Below are 19,385 nucleotides of genomic sequence, written 5' to 3' on the forward strand. Positions count from 1 at the left end.
TTCATTTTTATTAACAGAATCTGTAAAATATTGCTAATCAGTCTTTAAGATATACGTTTTTACTGGTTTCTCATGCAAAAAATCAATAACGGCAATAAAAGAAAGATGAAAGCTATAATTTTTTTCCCCTTTCAACTGAAGCAGTAACATGAATGTGAGTAGGTTACCGACTCATTCACAATCCCATCTGTTTGTAAGCTAAATGGTACAGGTATGGATGGAAGGATGGGAAGTGACGGAGTGACGGATAGGTATATGGATGGATGGATGTATGGATGGGATGGACGGACAGACAGACAGACAGACAGACAGACAGACGGATAGATGGATGGATGGATAGATGGATGGATGGATGGATAGATAGATAGATAGATAGATAGATAGATAGATAGATAGATAGATAGATAGATAGATAGATAGATAGATAGATAGATAGATAGATAGATAGATAGATAGATAGATAGATAGATAGATAGATAGATAGATAGATAGATAGATAGATAGATAGATAGATAGATAGATAGATAGATAGATAGATAGATAGATAGATAGATAGATAGATAGATAGATAGATAGATAGATAGATAGATAGATAGATAGATAGATATAGATAGATAGATAGATAGATAGATAGATAGATAGATAGATAGATAGATAGATAGATAGATAGATAGATAGATAGATAGATAGATAGATAGATAGATAGATAGATAGATAGATAGATAGATAGATAGATAGATAGATAGATAGATAGATAGACCGATGATAGATTAGAAAGAGCTGATGGATGGATAGATAAATAATAGGTAGTTTAAAGCGTATGTGTAACGGTAGGATCCAAATTCCCCGTCATAATCATCATCAAACCATCAGCAAATAGCATGGTTTCCATTATTTTACCATACACCACAAACGGGCATTATTAAGTTTAATTTACATACATATTCAACAGTGATTACTAACACAACATGTGCTGTCTTCATTAGACATGGCCAGTTTTTTGTTTATTTACCGTCGGCAACAGCATGCGACTGTGTTGTGATCAGAATGTAGGGATGGATAATTAATCTAAAAACTAGATTCTAAAGCGTCGCCACGTCGAGAGACAATACAGGAACGTCATATAGATCTAGGTCATAACAGCCATTACCGACACTAAATTTAAAAAAAAAAACAACACAAGGTAGTTATTTAGTACGGCAAGTCTGTCATCAACAGATGTGAGATAATTTAAAGGGAGATAAGTTAGGTCTAAATAGCCCAATGGATAAAGCGAGTTATCGGAATTGTGTACATCTTCTATCAAGTATTTTTTTTTAAAGTAAAGGAAAAAAAAAATACGCCGAAATCAACTCTTATCTACTGAGATAAGAGTCATGTGACAGTGAATATTTGGCTGTGCACTTATTAACAAACAGCACTGACACAAGGACCATCTTATGTAACCGATGCTGCAGTGATAAAGTGAAGAGATATCACCAGCAGAAGATAATACAGCGGTACAGAGTACAGCTTTCGTATCGAAGGAAATTATCGTTTACCGTCTTTTGCTTGTGTAAGACGAACATTGGCTCTACTAAGAGAAATGTCGCAGGGTGTGTAGAAGTATAAGAGGACAGACAATTCAGACATGTTTAAAATGGGACGCGTTTGTACTGCAACGTCTTCAGAGTTGTTGAAATTATTTAGGTAGATCTAACGGACCAATATATGCAGGGTTTCTTTCTGGGGGAGGGGTGGGGCAATTGCAATATGGGGGGGGGGGGGGGGGGGTCGACACTGGTTAAAGTAGGTATTTTCTATAAAAATAATCTTTTTTCTATTTCGTCCGTGGGTGGGAGTTCGTACCGCCCCCCCCCCCCCTCCCCCCCCCCCCCCCCCCCCCACAGAGATACTTAAAAAAAAAACATTATTTGTATGTGGATTTCAATGATAACACCGCAAACAAAAAGTAGACCAACAGTCTGGTTTGTTGATTCTGAAATCCTATTTCGTAAAAATTAGCGATTTTCTTGAAATACTTTTTTTTTTTAAATAGGATGACATAGATTTAAGACATAATATATACTAGCACGTTCACAATAACACGCCATTACTATGTGCACTAATCACTAACGTAAATAGAAATAATTCACAAATCGCTACCCAATGACGACTGTATACCCACATGATGGTCGACTTTATCTCGTAATAACCAGAGCGTACGACAATATAACTTAACGTATTAGTATTAGATGTATAGTATATAACATGGCGTAGTAAAATCCTATGCTCTAATTCGATGAAATTCATATCAAAGAATAAGAAAATTGACAAATAATTGAAAAACAAAGTGATGAAAATGAAATGTGAATCTGGAGTACTAAAGATTCGAACAGGGAGCCTAATGTTAACTTAAGCAAATAGCTATGCGGTGTAAATTTAAATCATCGGATTATGAGCTATAAATATTCCACTGAAAGCGGCAAGAAAAGGTGTGTAAAGTTAATAAATTCTGTTATAAATAGACAACCTGGTAATAAAACTTGGCATTGTCGTTGACAGCTATCAAAAGGTGAAGTAATAGAGGATCCCACCGACATACGTCTAGAAACTGGGTCTAGGGTAAGAAAAAGTCATGTGACCTAGAAGGCGGCAGGTACGTCCCACACGAGATAACCGCATTCATTTCACGTGCGATATGATTAGATGTTGAACACCTACATGATTGGTGATACTGGTGCCCTACACCTACATGATTGGTGATACTCGTGCCCTACCTACATCTAAATGATTGGTGATACTCGAACACCTACATGATTGGTGATACTGGTGCCCTACACCTACATGATTGGTGATACTCGAACACCCACATGATTGGTGACACTGGTGCCCTACACCTACATGATCGGTGATACTCAAAGATTAGGTGCCCTATACCTACATGATTGGTGATACTCGAACACCTACATGATTGGTGATACTGGTGCCCTACACCTACATGATTGGTGATACTGGTGCCCTACACCTACATGATTGGTGATACTCGTATTCCTAAATGATTGGTGAGACTGGTGCCCTACACCTACATGATCGGTGATACTGGTGCCCTACACCTACATGATTGGTGATACTGGTGCCCTACACCTACATGATTGGTGATACTCGTATTCCTAAATGATTGGTGAGACTGGTGCCCTACACCTACATGATCGGTGATACTGGTGCCCTACACCTACATGATCGGTGATACTCAAAGATTAGGTGCCTTTCACCAACATGATTGGTGATACTCGTACACCAACATGATTGGTGATACTCGCGCTTTATGACGTGTAATCCGATGCCCTGAACCTTAATACATGGTGATTACATGCCCTACACCTACACCACTGTTTATCGTTTAATGGTGAACTCGTGTGCTCGGTTAGAGTTAAGGTGCCCCCACACCTAAGTGATGGGCGATACTTAAGGATTAGATGCCCCTATACATACTGATGGGTTATAAACAGCAATTAACAATCTTAGATCAATATCTACATTAGACAACACAAAACAGAACAACTCAAAACTACTGGTTTATTTATAAAGGAAAATTATTTTTTTTTCTAAAGAACTTACACACTAACACACACACATTAATTTAGAAGGCGCGTGCTCTTGTAATACAAAACAAAAAAAAAGGTCTACATCTCTTTCTTGTCTTCCAATTCAATTTTAATGAAGCTTTCATGCTCAGAGATCTAGGCAGAGGACGCGGATAAAATTCAATATCTTCCGTGTTCCCATGGACCTCTAGCATCTCACTTGCGGACTGAGCTTTATTTTTTGGCCATTTCCCTCGCCAACGTCCGGCAGCATTTGTTGGGCTGTCAACGTGTTTCCAATCGTGGCTGGACCAGCTATCCAGGTAAAAAAACTAACAGCTTATTCATTGCAAGATGTACCAGTTATCCAAGTAATAAAAAAAAAAAAACGAACAGCCTATTCATTGCAATGGGCGACATCCATATACTACCAAAAAAAAGTGTACAATCGAGCTAATAAGTGTTAAAAATTTGTTTTAAATTAAATGACATTTAATGAGATGCCTTTTTTAAAAATTGTAGATATAGAGAACTCCGCAAGCAGGGAATTTTTCAGTCATTTTGTATCCGGGAAAGGAAGGGGGGGGGTGGCCTTCTTGAAAATTCCGAGACGGGGGAACGACACTTGAAACTTCCGGGACGAGATGAACTAGATCTAGTTAAAGTAAATATTTTCTATATACGTTATAATTTTTTTTTCTAATCGTCCCTGGGTGGAATGAGGGGTTACTGCTACTCCGAAGAGCGGCCTGAAAGAGATCGCAGTTGATCGTGTATATATTATCTCGCTTTGTATCCTGGTGTTTGGCTAGATATTGACCTAACTCATTACATCATATCTCTCTTGAGGGATCATGTTTAATTTCACTTGTGTTTTCTGAACTGGGAAGGATTGTTTATCCATCAGAATGTTCACACTTACAAGTAAGAAGGAATCCACTACACTATTATAATGCAAATCAACGCGTCCGTCACTAAATAAATGATGATGCATTAATCATTTTGCTTTAGCCAAACTGTCGCTTTTTTTCTGTGCTTCATTGAGTTGGCATATAAATAATGTAGGGGAATGCGGCCATAAGTAATAGTAATCATTAAATATAGAAACATTTGCCGCAACTGTCTGCATGGCCACTGTGTTAAACAGTTAACACGGTGCTGCATGAGCATTCTGTTAAACAGTTAACACGGAACTGAATAGCCATTCTGTTAAACAGTTAACAAGACGCTAAACAAGAGTCGCCCAATCACATTATAAAACGAGTCTCTGCGCCTACTCACCACAACATGAAATCTTGGAAATATGAATGTTAATTGTCAATGTGGGTTGAAAAGCATGAAAACGCCGCTACCCCCCGCATACATCTTATCGTAAGATAAATGGATTGATAAATGGGGGACATTTAATGGAAGTATTGATGGAGTGGAGAGACAAACAAAATTGAATGCGCGACAGAGGGCGGTTGCAAATGTATGAAAATATGGAGGAAAAAAATTAGGATATTTAATTTGTTCGTAAATAATAATAGACGAAATATATGTGTATGTGAATTATGTGTACACGTCTGTATGTATATGTTCGTGCGTAAGTATGTATTTAGCACTAGTTCATGCAGGGTCAACCCACTCACAATATATCCATGAACGTATTGAACGCTTAAGCAATACAATTGAGTCAATTGACTGGAAAGCTAACTTCATTAAGATACCTAGGGAGAAACCCACAGAAACGTCTAGAAGAATTAACAAGCATTATCAGACAAGCTATTTATAGGCAGCTGGCCAAAGTACGGCTAGTGAGGCAGCTAGTCAAAGTTCGAACAATGAGGCAGCTAGTCAAAGTACGGACAGTGAGGTAGCTAATCAAAGTACGGACAGTGAGGCAGCTAGTCGAAGTACGAACAGTGAGGCAGCTAGTCAAAGTACGAACAATGAGGCAGCTAGTCAAAAGTACGAACAGTGAGGCAGCTAGTCAAAGTACGAACAGTGAGGCAGCTAGTCAAAGTACGAACAGTGAGGCAGCTAGTCAAAGTACGAACAGTGAGGCAGCTGGTCAAAAGTACGAGCAGTGAAGCAACTAGCCCTAGTCGACTAATGAGGCAGCTATGCAAAATACGGCCAATGAGGCAGCTAATCAACGTACGAACAGTCAGGCAGGTAGTCAAAAGTACGAGCAGTGAAGCAACTAGCCCTAGTCGACTAATGAGGCAGCTATGCAAAATACGGCCAATGAGGCAGCTAATCAAATAACGAACAGTCAGGCTGCTAGTTAAAAGTGCATCTAGAATGACTGTACAATCCTCCCCGGTCGCACATAAATTTTGACAACTGACATGTCAGCACGTAACTGTCAGCGCTATAGTAGCAGATGATCAGGTCGAACTGGGAGACAAATTACATGCCAACTGTGTCAGGTGTGTTCATTTACAGCTGGATACTATACAGACAACACAGCAGCAATAGGACTTTGACACTTCTCAGTTTACTAACACTCCACGAACACTTCTCAGTGTAATAACACACAACGCGTACACTGGCATTTCTCGACGAAGTCGTAAAATGTTGCACAAAATACTGCACGTGGTACGAATGTCTAAAAACTACAACGTGTATAAATTACGCCGTGCCATTTTAACGAGTTAGGTCGATAACCATAGTGGACCAACTATGACACCGCTCATCTTTATGAGTTAAAAGGTCATTATAATAGTGAAGTGCGAATAAAAGAAGACAACGATGTCGTGTAGTTTCATTCTTAAGTATTGAGTTATTTTTAATAGGGCTAGGATTTTTTAAAATTGCTTTTCTTTTTTATACTGTTTATGCTGATAGGTAAAATGTGATTCAACTGCAAGCAAAACTCAGCTTTATTTTGTAAGCATAGAAAGTGAAATGAAAAATAATAATTAAAGTATTCGTATTACCAATATCCGACAGTTAACGTCCTAAAATAGGTGTGTTAGGTTACCTGTGATATTGTAATCTGGGGTTTAGTGTTATACAGTTATAGTTAGGGTTTGTGTTAGAATTTGCGTCGCCATAGACAAGTCAGATTTGTATTTAGTAAGCTACCAGTACCTAACACCCCTAATTACGGAAGAGTCCATGATTGTGGCATCATCGGACACTGGTACCAGTACCTAACATCCCTAATTACGGAAGAGTCCATGATTGTGGAGTCATCAGACACTGGTATGACACAGATGTGTACGACAACTACGTTCAAATTTTCCCACGGGTCAGCCCAACAAAATGAACCCCGACTCGCCTATCCATTGATCTACACAAGCGTCGGGCCCAGTCGGGCCAGGTGAATGCTCCACCTATCTTACAAGTAGAAGTCAAGCTGGTACGGCGCGTGCCTGACTCACCCTCCCGTGTTGAAGGAATGGAGGCGCTGACACAGGTAGGGCTGGGGGTGAGCACAGTTGCCACCACGTGAAGCGCGCGCAATAACAAAAGGCAGAACGTGTTTGGGGGGATGTGTGAGGTGGCACCCGTGTGGCAGAACCTACAAGCTATTTAAACATAGACTTACAGACGGATCAATCTATTTTACAATCATGTACATTTTTTTTTACATGGCATGTACATGTACCACAATACAAACCACGCACTCAATACAAAGGGTTATATTTTTATACTAAGTAGCACTTCATATTTTCTGTGTTTGCTTTTTATTTAGTGCGTGTTTTATTGAATATAGCAACATACATAATATCAGTACCACCCCTTCCCTAACCCTACAGTCAAATCAATCATTAAAATCAATAAGCTATTTAATCAAACAATGAATTTCTTTGTAAAGCGTTTCTTAGCGAATTAGTTTTATATATCTACCATACTGAAGTCCCATAACTTTATAATACAAAGGTAAAGTTCTTGTGAGAACAAAGTGAATATCCTTAACACAATTCTCCATTACCGTAGCCCCTCTTGTAAGGAAGCTTCTCACAGGGATTTAACTCTACATTTACCAGGAAATTACGTCCCCAAATACACTAGCATTAAAATGTCACTCTGATGGCTCGACGAAGTGGGGGGTTAAAAGAAACGATTGCTTTGGGATCTACACGCACTTCAGCTGTCTCTTGTTCTAAAAGAAAGGCTGAAATTAAAATTCTTTTTACAACAACGTTTAACATGCAGTTGGATCTGGTATACACTAGGAAATGGATATCAAAGACAAGTGGAATAATCAAATGACGTTTACATTGTAGCCTATGTGTTTACAAATATTCGTAATTTATAGGAGACAAATCTAGTTGAAGTAGGATTGTGATAATTTAAAATGTAAGTTCAAGTTACTGGAGACGGGACATTTTTTTTTAACATAGGAGGCTGATGCACATTTAGGACAATAGGTAAACGATTTTTAATGCAGCGTGAAAAGTGAGTGGTCCTTGTATAAAGATAACATTTAGTACATAGAGGTTACACAACAAACACGAGGTGATAGATGTTTAGTCAATATCTATAGGTGGACGGTATTAAACCGTGTCGAGTCAACATCTGTAGGTGGACGGTCTAGTCAATGTATGTAGGTGGATGTGCTTAGTCGATGCCTGTTACTGTATGTGGCGTGTCTAGTCAAAGTCTGTAGGTAGCGTGTGTAGTCAATGAGTGTGGGTGGACGGTATTCAAAACGAGATCAAAGACCCGCAGGATGTAGGCGCCAGGTACACGCCGAGTGGCCCTCCACAACAAAGAGATAGGTAGCCACCGGTACATCCCTCCTACAAGCCATCAAACACGGTACCAGGGCACAACACATGTCTATAGTAAAAGTAAAGACGGGTTGAAAAAAAAACAACCCAGCGACAGCTGAACTTTAAAAAAAAATTACAACGATAATTAGAAGTAAGGGTGGTAGCTGGTTAAACTGATAATAAATTAAACCTAAGTTAATTGATATATTTACGGATTATCAATAGAAAGATGAAGTAGAGTTCATCATGCTTTTGTGAAAGGATCGTGTGGTCAGTCACATGCCCAGCAGCTTCTATTTTCCCTGACTTGAGTGGTATAGTCCTACACGTCAGAGCTGGTTGCAGAGCTTCTTTCCAAGCATCTCTTCAGAAAGGGGACTCTGTCCCACCCCCCCCCCCACCCGAAATTGAATTTATATAGAAAATATATACTTTATCCAGAGTAGTCACCCCCCCCCCCACAAGAGTTAAATGTCTGAAAGAAACACTGGCTAGGTGGACTGTGGGACTAAAATAACCATACGAAAAAAGGAAAAAAAAAGAACACCCCTCATCTAATGTCCTATACGCATGAACTCTGAAAGTGAAAGTATCTGAAACGTTATTCACGTGTTTTACGCTGTGATATCTGAGAGACCTCAATTAGATCTGCTTGCAGCGAGTCAAATAACACGGCGGCGAGGGTTGCGTAATAATAATGTAAACAAAACACAGGAGCGCTGAAGCTTCTCTTTTAGCATGCACTAAGGCAATCCAACCAACGAAATGATCAAGACATATAGAAGCTATGTCCCATCTACAATAGTATGTGTCAATATATTAACGAAATACATGAGTCTGTTGCTTTTTAAAACTATATTGAAATACGTGCGATCGGGAGGGGATTAATGCAAGCAAGGAAATGTTATTTCCTTGCGCTTAGACTGAAATCCATTTTTAGAACTCTGGAAAAACACCCCCTGCTGGTAAAACAAATTGTGATATGACGAGCATGGGTTACCAAAAGGAGCTCTTCTAGTGTTTGGGTTAAATTACCTCCCCTAACTCCTCTTTCCCCCCCCCCCCCCCCCCCCCCCAGCACAACAGTAATAAATGGTAACAACAGCGCGTTTTCTTTTCTTAGCCTCTTAGAATTTCAATAAGGGGAAAACGAAACCCCCCATTAGTTCCTGGCTATCCGATAATTTCATTTCCACCGGAACCCCTACTCGCTACTGTTTTAACTACTAGTATTTCAGACTGAATTTTTGTGTGCATACCCAAACACGACCACTATATAAACCGATCTCATACTTAAACTTTAAAATCTCTAGAATTTCACTCGGCCTACACATCTCCAGTCTAGTCGTGTGATGGACGGGAAGGGGAGGTGTGTCTATATGCATACATGAATAGGTAAACAGGACTAATAAATAACCAAAAGGACTCCTTAAAAACTGTGTCCCCCCCACTATGGAAAGGTAAATGTTAGCCCCTAATCCTGTCCATTCACCTGGTGGTACCCCTCCATTACAGGACGGTAGCCTGACAGTTTTGGTTCAACTGAGAAACAAGCCAAGTTTGTTGGTTTAAACTTCAAGGCAGATCATGTTATCCTGAGAGATGGGTGCAGCTGTAATGTGCACTGGAATATTCAACTAAGTGTGCGAATTTCAAATCTAAACTCAAATATCTGCCAGCATCTGTCAAGACTTTCATTTACAATTAAGTTTCCAAAGTATGGAAATTTAAAATTTATCTCAAATACGTGACTACTTTTTTTGTCAGGATTTCCATCAGTACCAAAGTATCCAGCCAAGTTTGTGAACATAATATCTAACCTCAAATAACTGACTACATAAACTGTCAGTACTATAACCCCATCATTTTTGCCAGATTTCCAATGTACATTGAAAATTCAAACTTAAGTAAATACAGCATTAGCTGGTAAAAGATACCCACAAAAATAAAATTAAAATTCATAAGAGCATAGAAAAAGGAGTTTATTCTCCTACTAAATTAAATACAACATTGGCTGGTTAAAATACCCAACAAAAATAAAATTATTTAAAATATATAAGGGCATAGAAAAAGGAGTTTATTCACCATTGCAAATGATGGGTTATTTCTATAATGCTACCACAATTGATTAAACTATGATGTAAATATAGGAGACCTAATAAAACGAGTCCCCTAGCTCAAAAGACAAGATTATGGCTCTAGCTTTCTGATGGCAAGTGGCAACATCCCATCATGGGGGCTATTCTTGTCACATTGTCCTGTGTTTATGGCAGGGCTGGGGACCATCAAGTCTACCAGACAAATTCAATGTAAATATAGAAACTGGAGGCTACACAACCAGCTTTTTACGTGTAGTCTGATTTTAATACTATACAATCATCGGTACAAAAAAATTTCTGTTGAAACCACTAATGCTAAAAACCAAAAAAAAAAAACAAAAAAACTATGATCCTGTTTGAATTATCTACCTATACAACAGCTATCTTTAAAAGAATTGTAGGTGGAACAATGCAAAGTGAATAGTGACCCCCCTCCCCACACTTAACTGTGTCATGAATCCAACTATGTCATGTATTGCAATGTGAATGTGATTGTCTATACATCATTAGTACAACAATCTACTGTTGAAACCACTTATACTAAAAAACCAAAATTATTATCCTATCTAAAACATCTATTTTAAAAAGAACTGTAGAGTGGAACAATGCAAAGTGAACAGCCCCCCCCCCCCCCCCCCACTTATCTGTGTCATGTATCAAGCTCAGCAATATTTAACTGTTCCCCTTACACAATTTATCTGGTGGAGTGGCAAAATGTTAATTTTACCACAGTTGCGCACAACTAGGCCAATGATATTAGGTAATGAATCTAATGAGTATGCTGACATGGAGGACTAAATATCTATGTAAGATACATGAGAAAACAGAAAGCACAAACTGAGGCTGAAAGTGTTACCATATACGAGAATTTTATGCACATATTAATATTAAGCTGATGGTAGAACTAAAAGTGCTCTGATGCATATCTAATGCTGGGTCATGTGATATAAAATTAATTAGCAGCTTCCCACACAAAACAATCTAAATTTGGTTTAATTAACTTATGATCTTGATGACATTGATCAATTGGAGGATTCTAATTTTCAATGAAAAGGTGTAACAATAGAAATTAATAGCAAAAACTGCAGTAACATGTACAAATGGCCTGTAGCACAACAATATACTGCTATATAACAAAAATCTGTGTGCTCTATATATTATAAGCTTTAACCCAAATGTGGCTGTCAGAGTAATACTTTTTTTTTAAAACAGTGCATGGGGCTTTATAAATCAGTTCAACTTGGCATTTTTTGACGTCAAAAAGAGATATACTAGCATCGGAATGCATCTAGTTATATAGCAATGTCCAGTAAGAAACAACAGAGGAGAGTGTGTACAGTAAAAAACGTTACACAAATTGCCTGTCACATTTATAGAATCTATTGAAACCACCAATTCACATAACTTAAAATAAGTTAACAACATGTATTAAAAAAACTTATAAAATATAAATGTTAAACTTTCCAGAAGAAATACTATAAACCAAGTCAACTTCTGTAACCGATTAGTAAAAATAACAACAGTAGGCCCACACCAATACTCTTTTTGAATGAGAAAATCAACATAAACCTTATTCTTTTAACACAACCAGATTTAAAATATCCTCCCTTAAAGATGTGCTACACTAAACACACTTGACAACTTGAAATTTGAATTCACTAGCTAAACAGAAACAAGGATTATGTATGATATCTATCTGGTCAACTCTATCATGCTAATCCAACAGATATTTACTGACAATAAATTTAACATGGCCTGTTAATTTCATCTTGTCTACACTATATTCATACAATTATGTCTATTTAAAATTAAGTTATAATAAGTAAGCTACTCTGTATAAATCAAAAGACACATTTTAATTACACTACAAGACTGTATGGAAACTTCTATTAACCTTTGAATAATGGTACGATGTACTGCTTCCAAACGAAAACAAAATTAAGAACTTAAGACTTAATGCAAACAGTAATCTGAAGACTGATAGCAATCTTCCCCTCACTTTCAGCTCCTTGATTTGAACTACATATAACATATTACTATCTGCACTATCAATTTAATAGATTAAAAATGCTAAAAATATGTCTAATTAAGTAAAAAGAAAAAAAGTAACTATGCCAACTATAGATAAAGGTAATAGCTAACCAGCGCATCGTGCATTAAGTTTGTTTTCTAAATTAGGGATAGCCATATTAGCAGTGTATTACAACTAAGGTGGTGCAGAACAAAACTATTGGTTTAACTGCTACCCCTAAGTGGTCTGGGTTGGACAGCAATCAATCTCAGAGAGAAAACAACTTATGATTTATTAAATGTTGTTCTTGAATGGACAAAGAAGGCTATGGAAGCAAATCCAAATGAAAGCAGACTGAAATGGTGCATAATATGTTGACACAAAATACTTAATTGTGTTGGAGGAAAATACAACAACATTACAATTATAAACAAAGGATAAGAATTCCAGTTCCTGTTTGTATATTTTTTTTTTAAATCATCTTATTAAGTTTCAAATTGTGTTGAACAGAAAATAGCACATTGGCAGGAGGGGGGGGGAGAAAAATAAAAATAAAGGCTAAATAGTGTATTTGCCAAATAATGAAGAAGTATGCTATTTTTAGTTTTTTTCCGTACACTAATTTAATGGATGTTAAAAGAGATAACATATTTTATATGATGTATGTAGCAGAAACTCAAAAATTAAGAAAATTAAAAATGACTTAGGCATCATAAGGAGGTACTTCAAATTGGTACTAGATGTTAAATGTTATTTTTGCATCACAAAATTTTCTTTATTAAAAAACCTGGTGCATTCAGATATGTCCAAATGTGTTTTAGTGCTTGTTGGAGTCAGTGTGAGCACTTATGAGTTGTGTGGATTTATTTTCAAGCAGGAAAACCAAATTTCATTTAAAAGTCTAATTTCACACAAATCAATAAAATAAAACAAACAAAGATTTAAACTGAAAACAAAAAAGGTATGAGTAACAACTAGAGTAAGAAATGTGTGAAGACAAAAGAACCGCTCACTGTATAAGAGTAGTTTTGTTTCTAAAGATTAAAAATTCCTCCAAAGAGTTTCTTTTAATAACATCTAAGCCCATATGGATTCAAGTTAAGGAATCATAAAATAAGGAACACTGTATTTGAAATGGGTATAAACACTGGAAGGTTTAGGAAAAAATTAAAAGGATGAAATTCAAGCTTGGTTCAAATGTAACAAAGTTTATATTATTATCAGGTTATTGAACTTAACTGACACATCAGAATTAGATCTTTAAAACAATTTTCAGGCTGCTAGATCTAAATGAAGTTAAGGGGACTTTTAATTTCTAAACTGTTTTTTATGCAGCATCAAGCATCAGGCTAATTAATAATAGGGCCTAATGTTTAGTTTACACAGATTTCTACTTGCTTATGTTTTCTTGACTTATGTAAATATGTAACCAGGTATATTTACTACCTAGATCTAACTATTGCATACCAGACAGTTTAATAGTTTATTTAGAATCTAGTTAAAGTTAATATTTGAAATTTATGCTGCTACACGTACAAAGGTAATCTATCGTTTTGGGTACGTAAAATCGCCCGCGATTTGTAATGTGAAAAACAGGTGACTCCTTAAATTTTAATAATTATTTCACATTTTGAGGAGAATTTATGTTTTAAAAAATTCAAAAATGTTTCCTTGATTCATTTATGTACCTGTTTTTAAACAATTGAATTAAAACTTTTCCGTAATAAATGAAGACTAGCGATGTTTCCAACAGATGCAACCATGCTCATTTACTATAGCAGCCATCTTGTCTAAGTTTTATTTTTATAAGCTTTTAGCGCCAGATTCAGGGGGAAGTCACTCTATTTTACAAATGGCTGCTGTTTATATAGCAAATCTTGCTCTCAGACACTGCTGTTTAAAGTTAATTTCTGGCCTATATCGATATATTTAGCCATTGATTTAGGTTTATTATTCATTTATCTATAATATTTGACACAAAAGTATGACAATATACTTCTATTAAAGCCTTGACAATGAGGTAACGTTTTCGTACATAAATAGCCGCGGGCGATTTTACGTACCCAAAACGATAGATTACCCGTACAAATTCTATTTGTAGTCTTATTAAAATTAAGATTAAGGTCATAAATTTAGGCAATAAAAATAATCTTAAAATGGTGTTTTAGATAGTTATTATATCTCCTAGGCCTAAATTTCATCTTATTTACATGTTTTTAACATCATTAAGAATTTCCAAACAGTTATTTAAGGTCACTTTACTACACTAAAGTTTGTTTACGCAAATTATTTAAGACTGTTGATCTAACATCAGGTTCGACAACTTGGCTTAATTCCCCCTGACCTCATTCATGTGATGTAGGATTTGAATAACAAGAAATGAAGATCGATATTTTAATAAACAAAAATGCTTGCATAAAAGTATGTGTTGCAAATGCTTGAGTAACACATTCTACAACGTATAAAACATATGCAGTTAAGGAAGCAATAAAGAAAGACGTAAAACAAGTAAACATTCCAGCAGGTGACGAACGAACCATCACATGCGCCATTTTGCAAACCACTTGCTTTCACCGCTTACCTTTTTCCAATGCAGGGAATGTATTAAGAAGCTCGTCATCTCGAGAAACTTGGGTTATAATGGACGTACTGTCCATTTAGAAGACGGCTGCACCCTCCTGTCGGCGACGTGTTTGCTATTTGAATTTTGAATTAAGCTAAAAACTGTCAGTCTCAACACATCCAGGCATAGAAGTAGTAAATACAATGCTACACACCACTAGTAACATCATGAATATTAATGAGCACAGTGCAGCGCCGAGGCCGAATAGCTGAATCGCAGAAAATAATAAAGTAGGTCACTTGTGTGAACTTAGAAGAGTAAATAATTGTATTATTTACCATTTACAGTTTTATTTAGAAAATGCTAATAAACTTGATACTTAGGAAAATACCCGATGAAAAGACTGGTCAGCCCACATCCTAATGGATTTGTGTTAGTAGTTTCAAGTAGCCAATCAAAAATAAGGTCACCGTAGCCTTACCGCTGCGCTCAACGTTCCTCTGCTTTCGTTGTGTAATGTAATATGGTTTCTCAAAATAAAAGTTTAATACGTGTGTTGTTATCTTGTATTAGTAAACAACTTTGTTTTTATTGTAGTGTTGAATAATGAGCTCTAGTATTTAGCGTTTCACATTGCTTTTAATTTTAATATCTTTACGTTAGTAGGCCTAAAAAATTGTCTGCACATTTATAAGCTGTTTACAAATTTTATTAAACCAACTCGTGTGGCGTGTATTTGATGTGTAATCTGTATGTGCTACACGCCTACCGGTAATTTTAGGCCTATATATTCAGCATATTTTTTCAGACCATTTTCTCAAGGGCACTTGAAACTTTTTGGGGAGGGGGGGTGGTCACTATAGATGCCTAGGGCCTAGAGAAACTGTAGGCTATATAAAATAAATCAAAATATAATACAGCCTCGAATATTACATACGAGTCTGTAGTACTCTGTAGTAATGTTTGACGAAGGATGAGGGTAGTGTTTCTTTCAGACTTTTTTCTCCGGGGGGGGGGGGGTGGACTAAATTTTCAGGAGAGGGGTCACTGGTAAAGTATATATTTTCTAAATATTTTCGTTCGTGTACTCCCAGAGCCGGCGTTAGGAATACGTGGGGCCTAGGGCCAACCATCCGCGCGGGGCCTTTCCATTATATATATATATATATATATATATATATATATATATATATATATATATATATATATATATATATATATATATATATATATATATATATATATATATATATATATAAAGGCCTATATAATGTGATGTACACATAATAACACAAATGTTTTGGAGTTTATAAGCTAATGTCAAACTTTCCACTATAATAACAGATTTTTATCTCTCCCATGTATTAACCCAATGTTCGTAGTTTTGTTTCCTTTGCTAAGATATTAAATCGCTTTTGACAGTTATGTAATCCATACCTAATCACTTAAGAAAAATTAACCACGTGCCGAATAATTAGGAAAATAAAGTTTACAATACAGCGAACTCGGCCTGATGTATCAAAACATTATAGACTTCAAAATTTGTTTAGAATTCATACAATATTTTAAAACCAAAAACATCATAGTCTTAATTATTGAACGGGTGAATCCTTAAGGTGACACAACATAACAACAGTTTTAACTTTCTTCCAAAAAATAATAATAAATCACTCTGTTTAATGCCGCCTGATATAGATCCTAAGGCGCCCCCCCCCCCCTCGTCGCCCTCCTCCCACCCCTCTGCACGCAACTGAATGTTAACTTTGTTATACCAAGACAAGTAGGCCTACATATAGAGTTTCTTCCAGGCATCTCTTCGGGGGGGGGGGGGGGCGAAGAAAATCTACCGCCCCTCTCCCCCCCCCCCCCCGAAAATTTCAAGTGCCCCTCCCCCCTGGAGAAAAAAGTCTGGAAGAAACACTGTACATATACGACATTATACGACATCTACAACAAGAAAGTCAGGACTAGAGTTCATCAGGTCACTAACTGTCTACTACAGACATCCCGTCTGCTCACTAAAAGGACGTCTTCATGGGTCCGCATACAATAGGGTATCTCTTTAGTTCGTGGGCTAATTCTCGACCGCCATCTCCAGTCAGCTCAGGTCAAATGCCAGGCGACCGTACCCTACACAAAGGGGAGGTGTGTGACACTATTTTTGTATCGAATTACGGCCTGTCCCAGTTCAGGTGGGACTCATCAACATCAACCGTGGCCTCAGTTATAACAATCAACAACGTCGGCATTCGACCATTTAGTTTTTCCCAATTGAATTCAGCAACAATTTTTTTGAAGTTTACGAACTAATTGAGATAACAATGACATTGCTGAAGCGCGGGGCCCCTTCAAGCGCGGGGCCTATGGCGACCGCCCCGTTCGCCACCCCCTAACGCTGGCTCTGGGTACTCCCCCCCCCCTCCTCAGAGAGTAGCATGAAAGAAACTCTAGATGAGGGCTGGAGTGGCAGCCCACTTCAAATGCGCCCATATAGGCCTAGGTTACTTATTGGGGGCTGATGATTGGGAACGGCACCATTTAGACGTGTGTCTAGTATATTAGCGGAGGGGGGGGGGAAGAAACTATATAAACCAGTAGCGTAGCGAGGGGGGGGGGACATATGTCCCCGGGCGCCGACCTTAGGGGGCGCCAAAATGGGTTGGGAAAATAAATTGAAAGGTTGAGGGGGGTGCAAATCGAAAGTTTGAGGGGGGAGGGGGGTGCAATTCGAAATCTTGAGGGGGGGGGGGTGCAAATCGAAATCTTGAGGGGGGGGGGGTGCAAATCGAAAGTTTGAGGGGGGGGGGCAAATCAAAAAGTTTGTCCCCGGGCGCCGGGAAGGGTCGCTACGCCTCTGATATAAACCCTTTTTTAAAAATTCACTTTCTTAATTGCAGTGCATTTAAAAGCCTCCCATTTACAGAATGTAGTAGAGTTAGAACTGTGTGAAGACGAGAGAAAATTACTTATGTAGCAATTAGACATTTTTAAAATCGAAATAGTAAATCGATTTAAGTTGTTCTTTTTAAACGACCGGAAAAAGCCTACCATATTTCTTTTTCATGTGTCCTTAATTAAGTCGTCACCTAACACGACTAATACTATTTGCTTTAAAACCCAACCTAACAATCAGTGTTTCTTCCAGACTTTTTTCTCCGGGGTGGGGGGGGGGTGGGACATTTGAAATTTTCGAGGGGGCGGACTAAAATGTTCAGGGGGGGGGGGGGTGTGGGTGGGACACTGTTAAAATTATATATTTTCTATATAAATTCTATTTCGTTCGGGGGGAAGGTAGACTTTCTTCTGGGGGGGGGGGGGGGCGTGCGACGCCGAAGAGATGCCCGGAAGAAACTCTGCGAACAATAGCCTCGATTTTAACTTTACGGCGCTGGCGACTTTCAGGTACGAAAAATAACGTATAATTTGATTGGCTGACCTCAGCCACCCGAGTGATCGGTACTGCCTGTTCCTGTTATCTCCCCTTTTGTTATAAAATACAGTAATATTAAAATTAATTGTAAATGATAATTTTATATCTAATTAGATACAAATTCAGATTTTCTTGCATTGTTATCGCAAAGGCAATCAACTCCAAAGTTGAAATCGCTGAATATAAGTTGTTCCAAATTTAGTAGGCATAGCAATATTTTCTACAAACTCAACCACAGACATTGCATAAAAAAAGTTATAATAAAAATTGGTCTATAAACATAAACATGCCTCGGATTTGCTGAAGTTATTAGTATTTACTGCTTGGTTGTAAATGTTTACAGAATAGTTCTGTAAACATAGTTGTCCTAGCTGGGCAAAATAGTATCACTAGACAGATTTTTATTAGCTTATTATATCCCTTGATACAGGGGAAACAACTCCGTTAATTATTTTTATTTCATAATAAATTTAAAAAAAAAACAACAATAAAACAAAAAAAATACCTTTGTAATAATGTATATTCAAATTTACTGACAATAAACAAAATAAAACAAACTTTCTTTGTTCGCATAAGAGAACTGGGAGAAGAGAGGGAGGTTTTATGAGTACCAATGCTATTACTAAACAATGCTAGTTTAGGCTGTTTGTTTTAATTTAGTGCATTGCTAGCTTCTATCATTAATCAAAAATACTTTTTTTGTTGTATTGTTCTAAAAGCCTTGCATGTTAATGAGCCGTTGCAATAGTACTAGACTTGTAGGCCAGGGGTCGGCAACCTGCGGCTCGCGAGCCGCATGCGGCTCTTTTGATATCAAGATGCGGCTCTCCAGCTCCTTGCACAAATACTAATAATCTTAATCAAAAAATAAAATATTTGAAATAAAAAAAATGTTAGTGGCTCTTTAAAACCAGGGAAATTTTGAAAATTGTAACTTTTGGCTCTTCCGCTTCAAAAGGTTGCCGACCCCTGTTGTAGGCTGTACAAAGGGGATGTTCCTATGTACG

The 19,385-nt window shown here is 37.3% G+C and overlaps 1 protein-coding gene across 1 annotated transcript in view; it reads right to left on the reverse strand.

Annotated features, from left to right (window-relative positions):
* LOC131948873 (carboxy-terminal domain RNA polymerase II polypeptide A small phosphatase 1) overlaps nucleotides 1-15,366 on the reverse strand; it is a 39,991-nt gene extending 24,625 nt beyond the window's left edge. The window contains exon 1 of the mRNA XM_059310574.1: nucleotides 14,967-15,366. Within this exon, the coding sequence (XP_059166557.1) occupies nucleotides 14,967-15,042 (76 nt within the window). The 5' untranslated portion in view covers nucleotides 15,043-15,366. The remainder of the gene's footprint in view (nucleotides 1-14,966) is intronic.
* Nucleotides 15,367-19,385: the final 4,019 nt, after the last annotated feature.

The sequence above is a fragment of the Physella acuta genome, unplaced genomic scaffold, assembly GCF_028476545.2.
Source record: "Physella acuta isolate Inbredline_101_S28 unplaced genomic scaffold, ASM2847654v3 ptg000663l, whole genome shotgun sequence".
Lineage (NCBI taxonomy): Eukaryota > Metazoa > Mollusca > Gastropoda > Physidae > Physella > Physella acuta.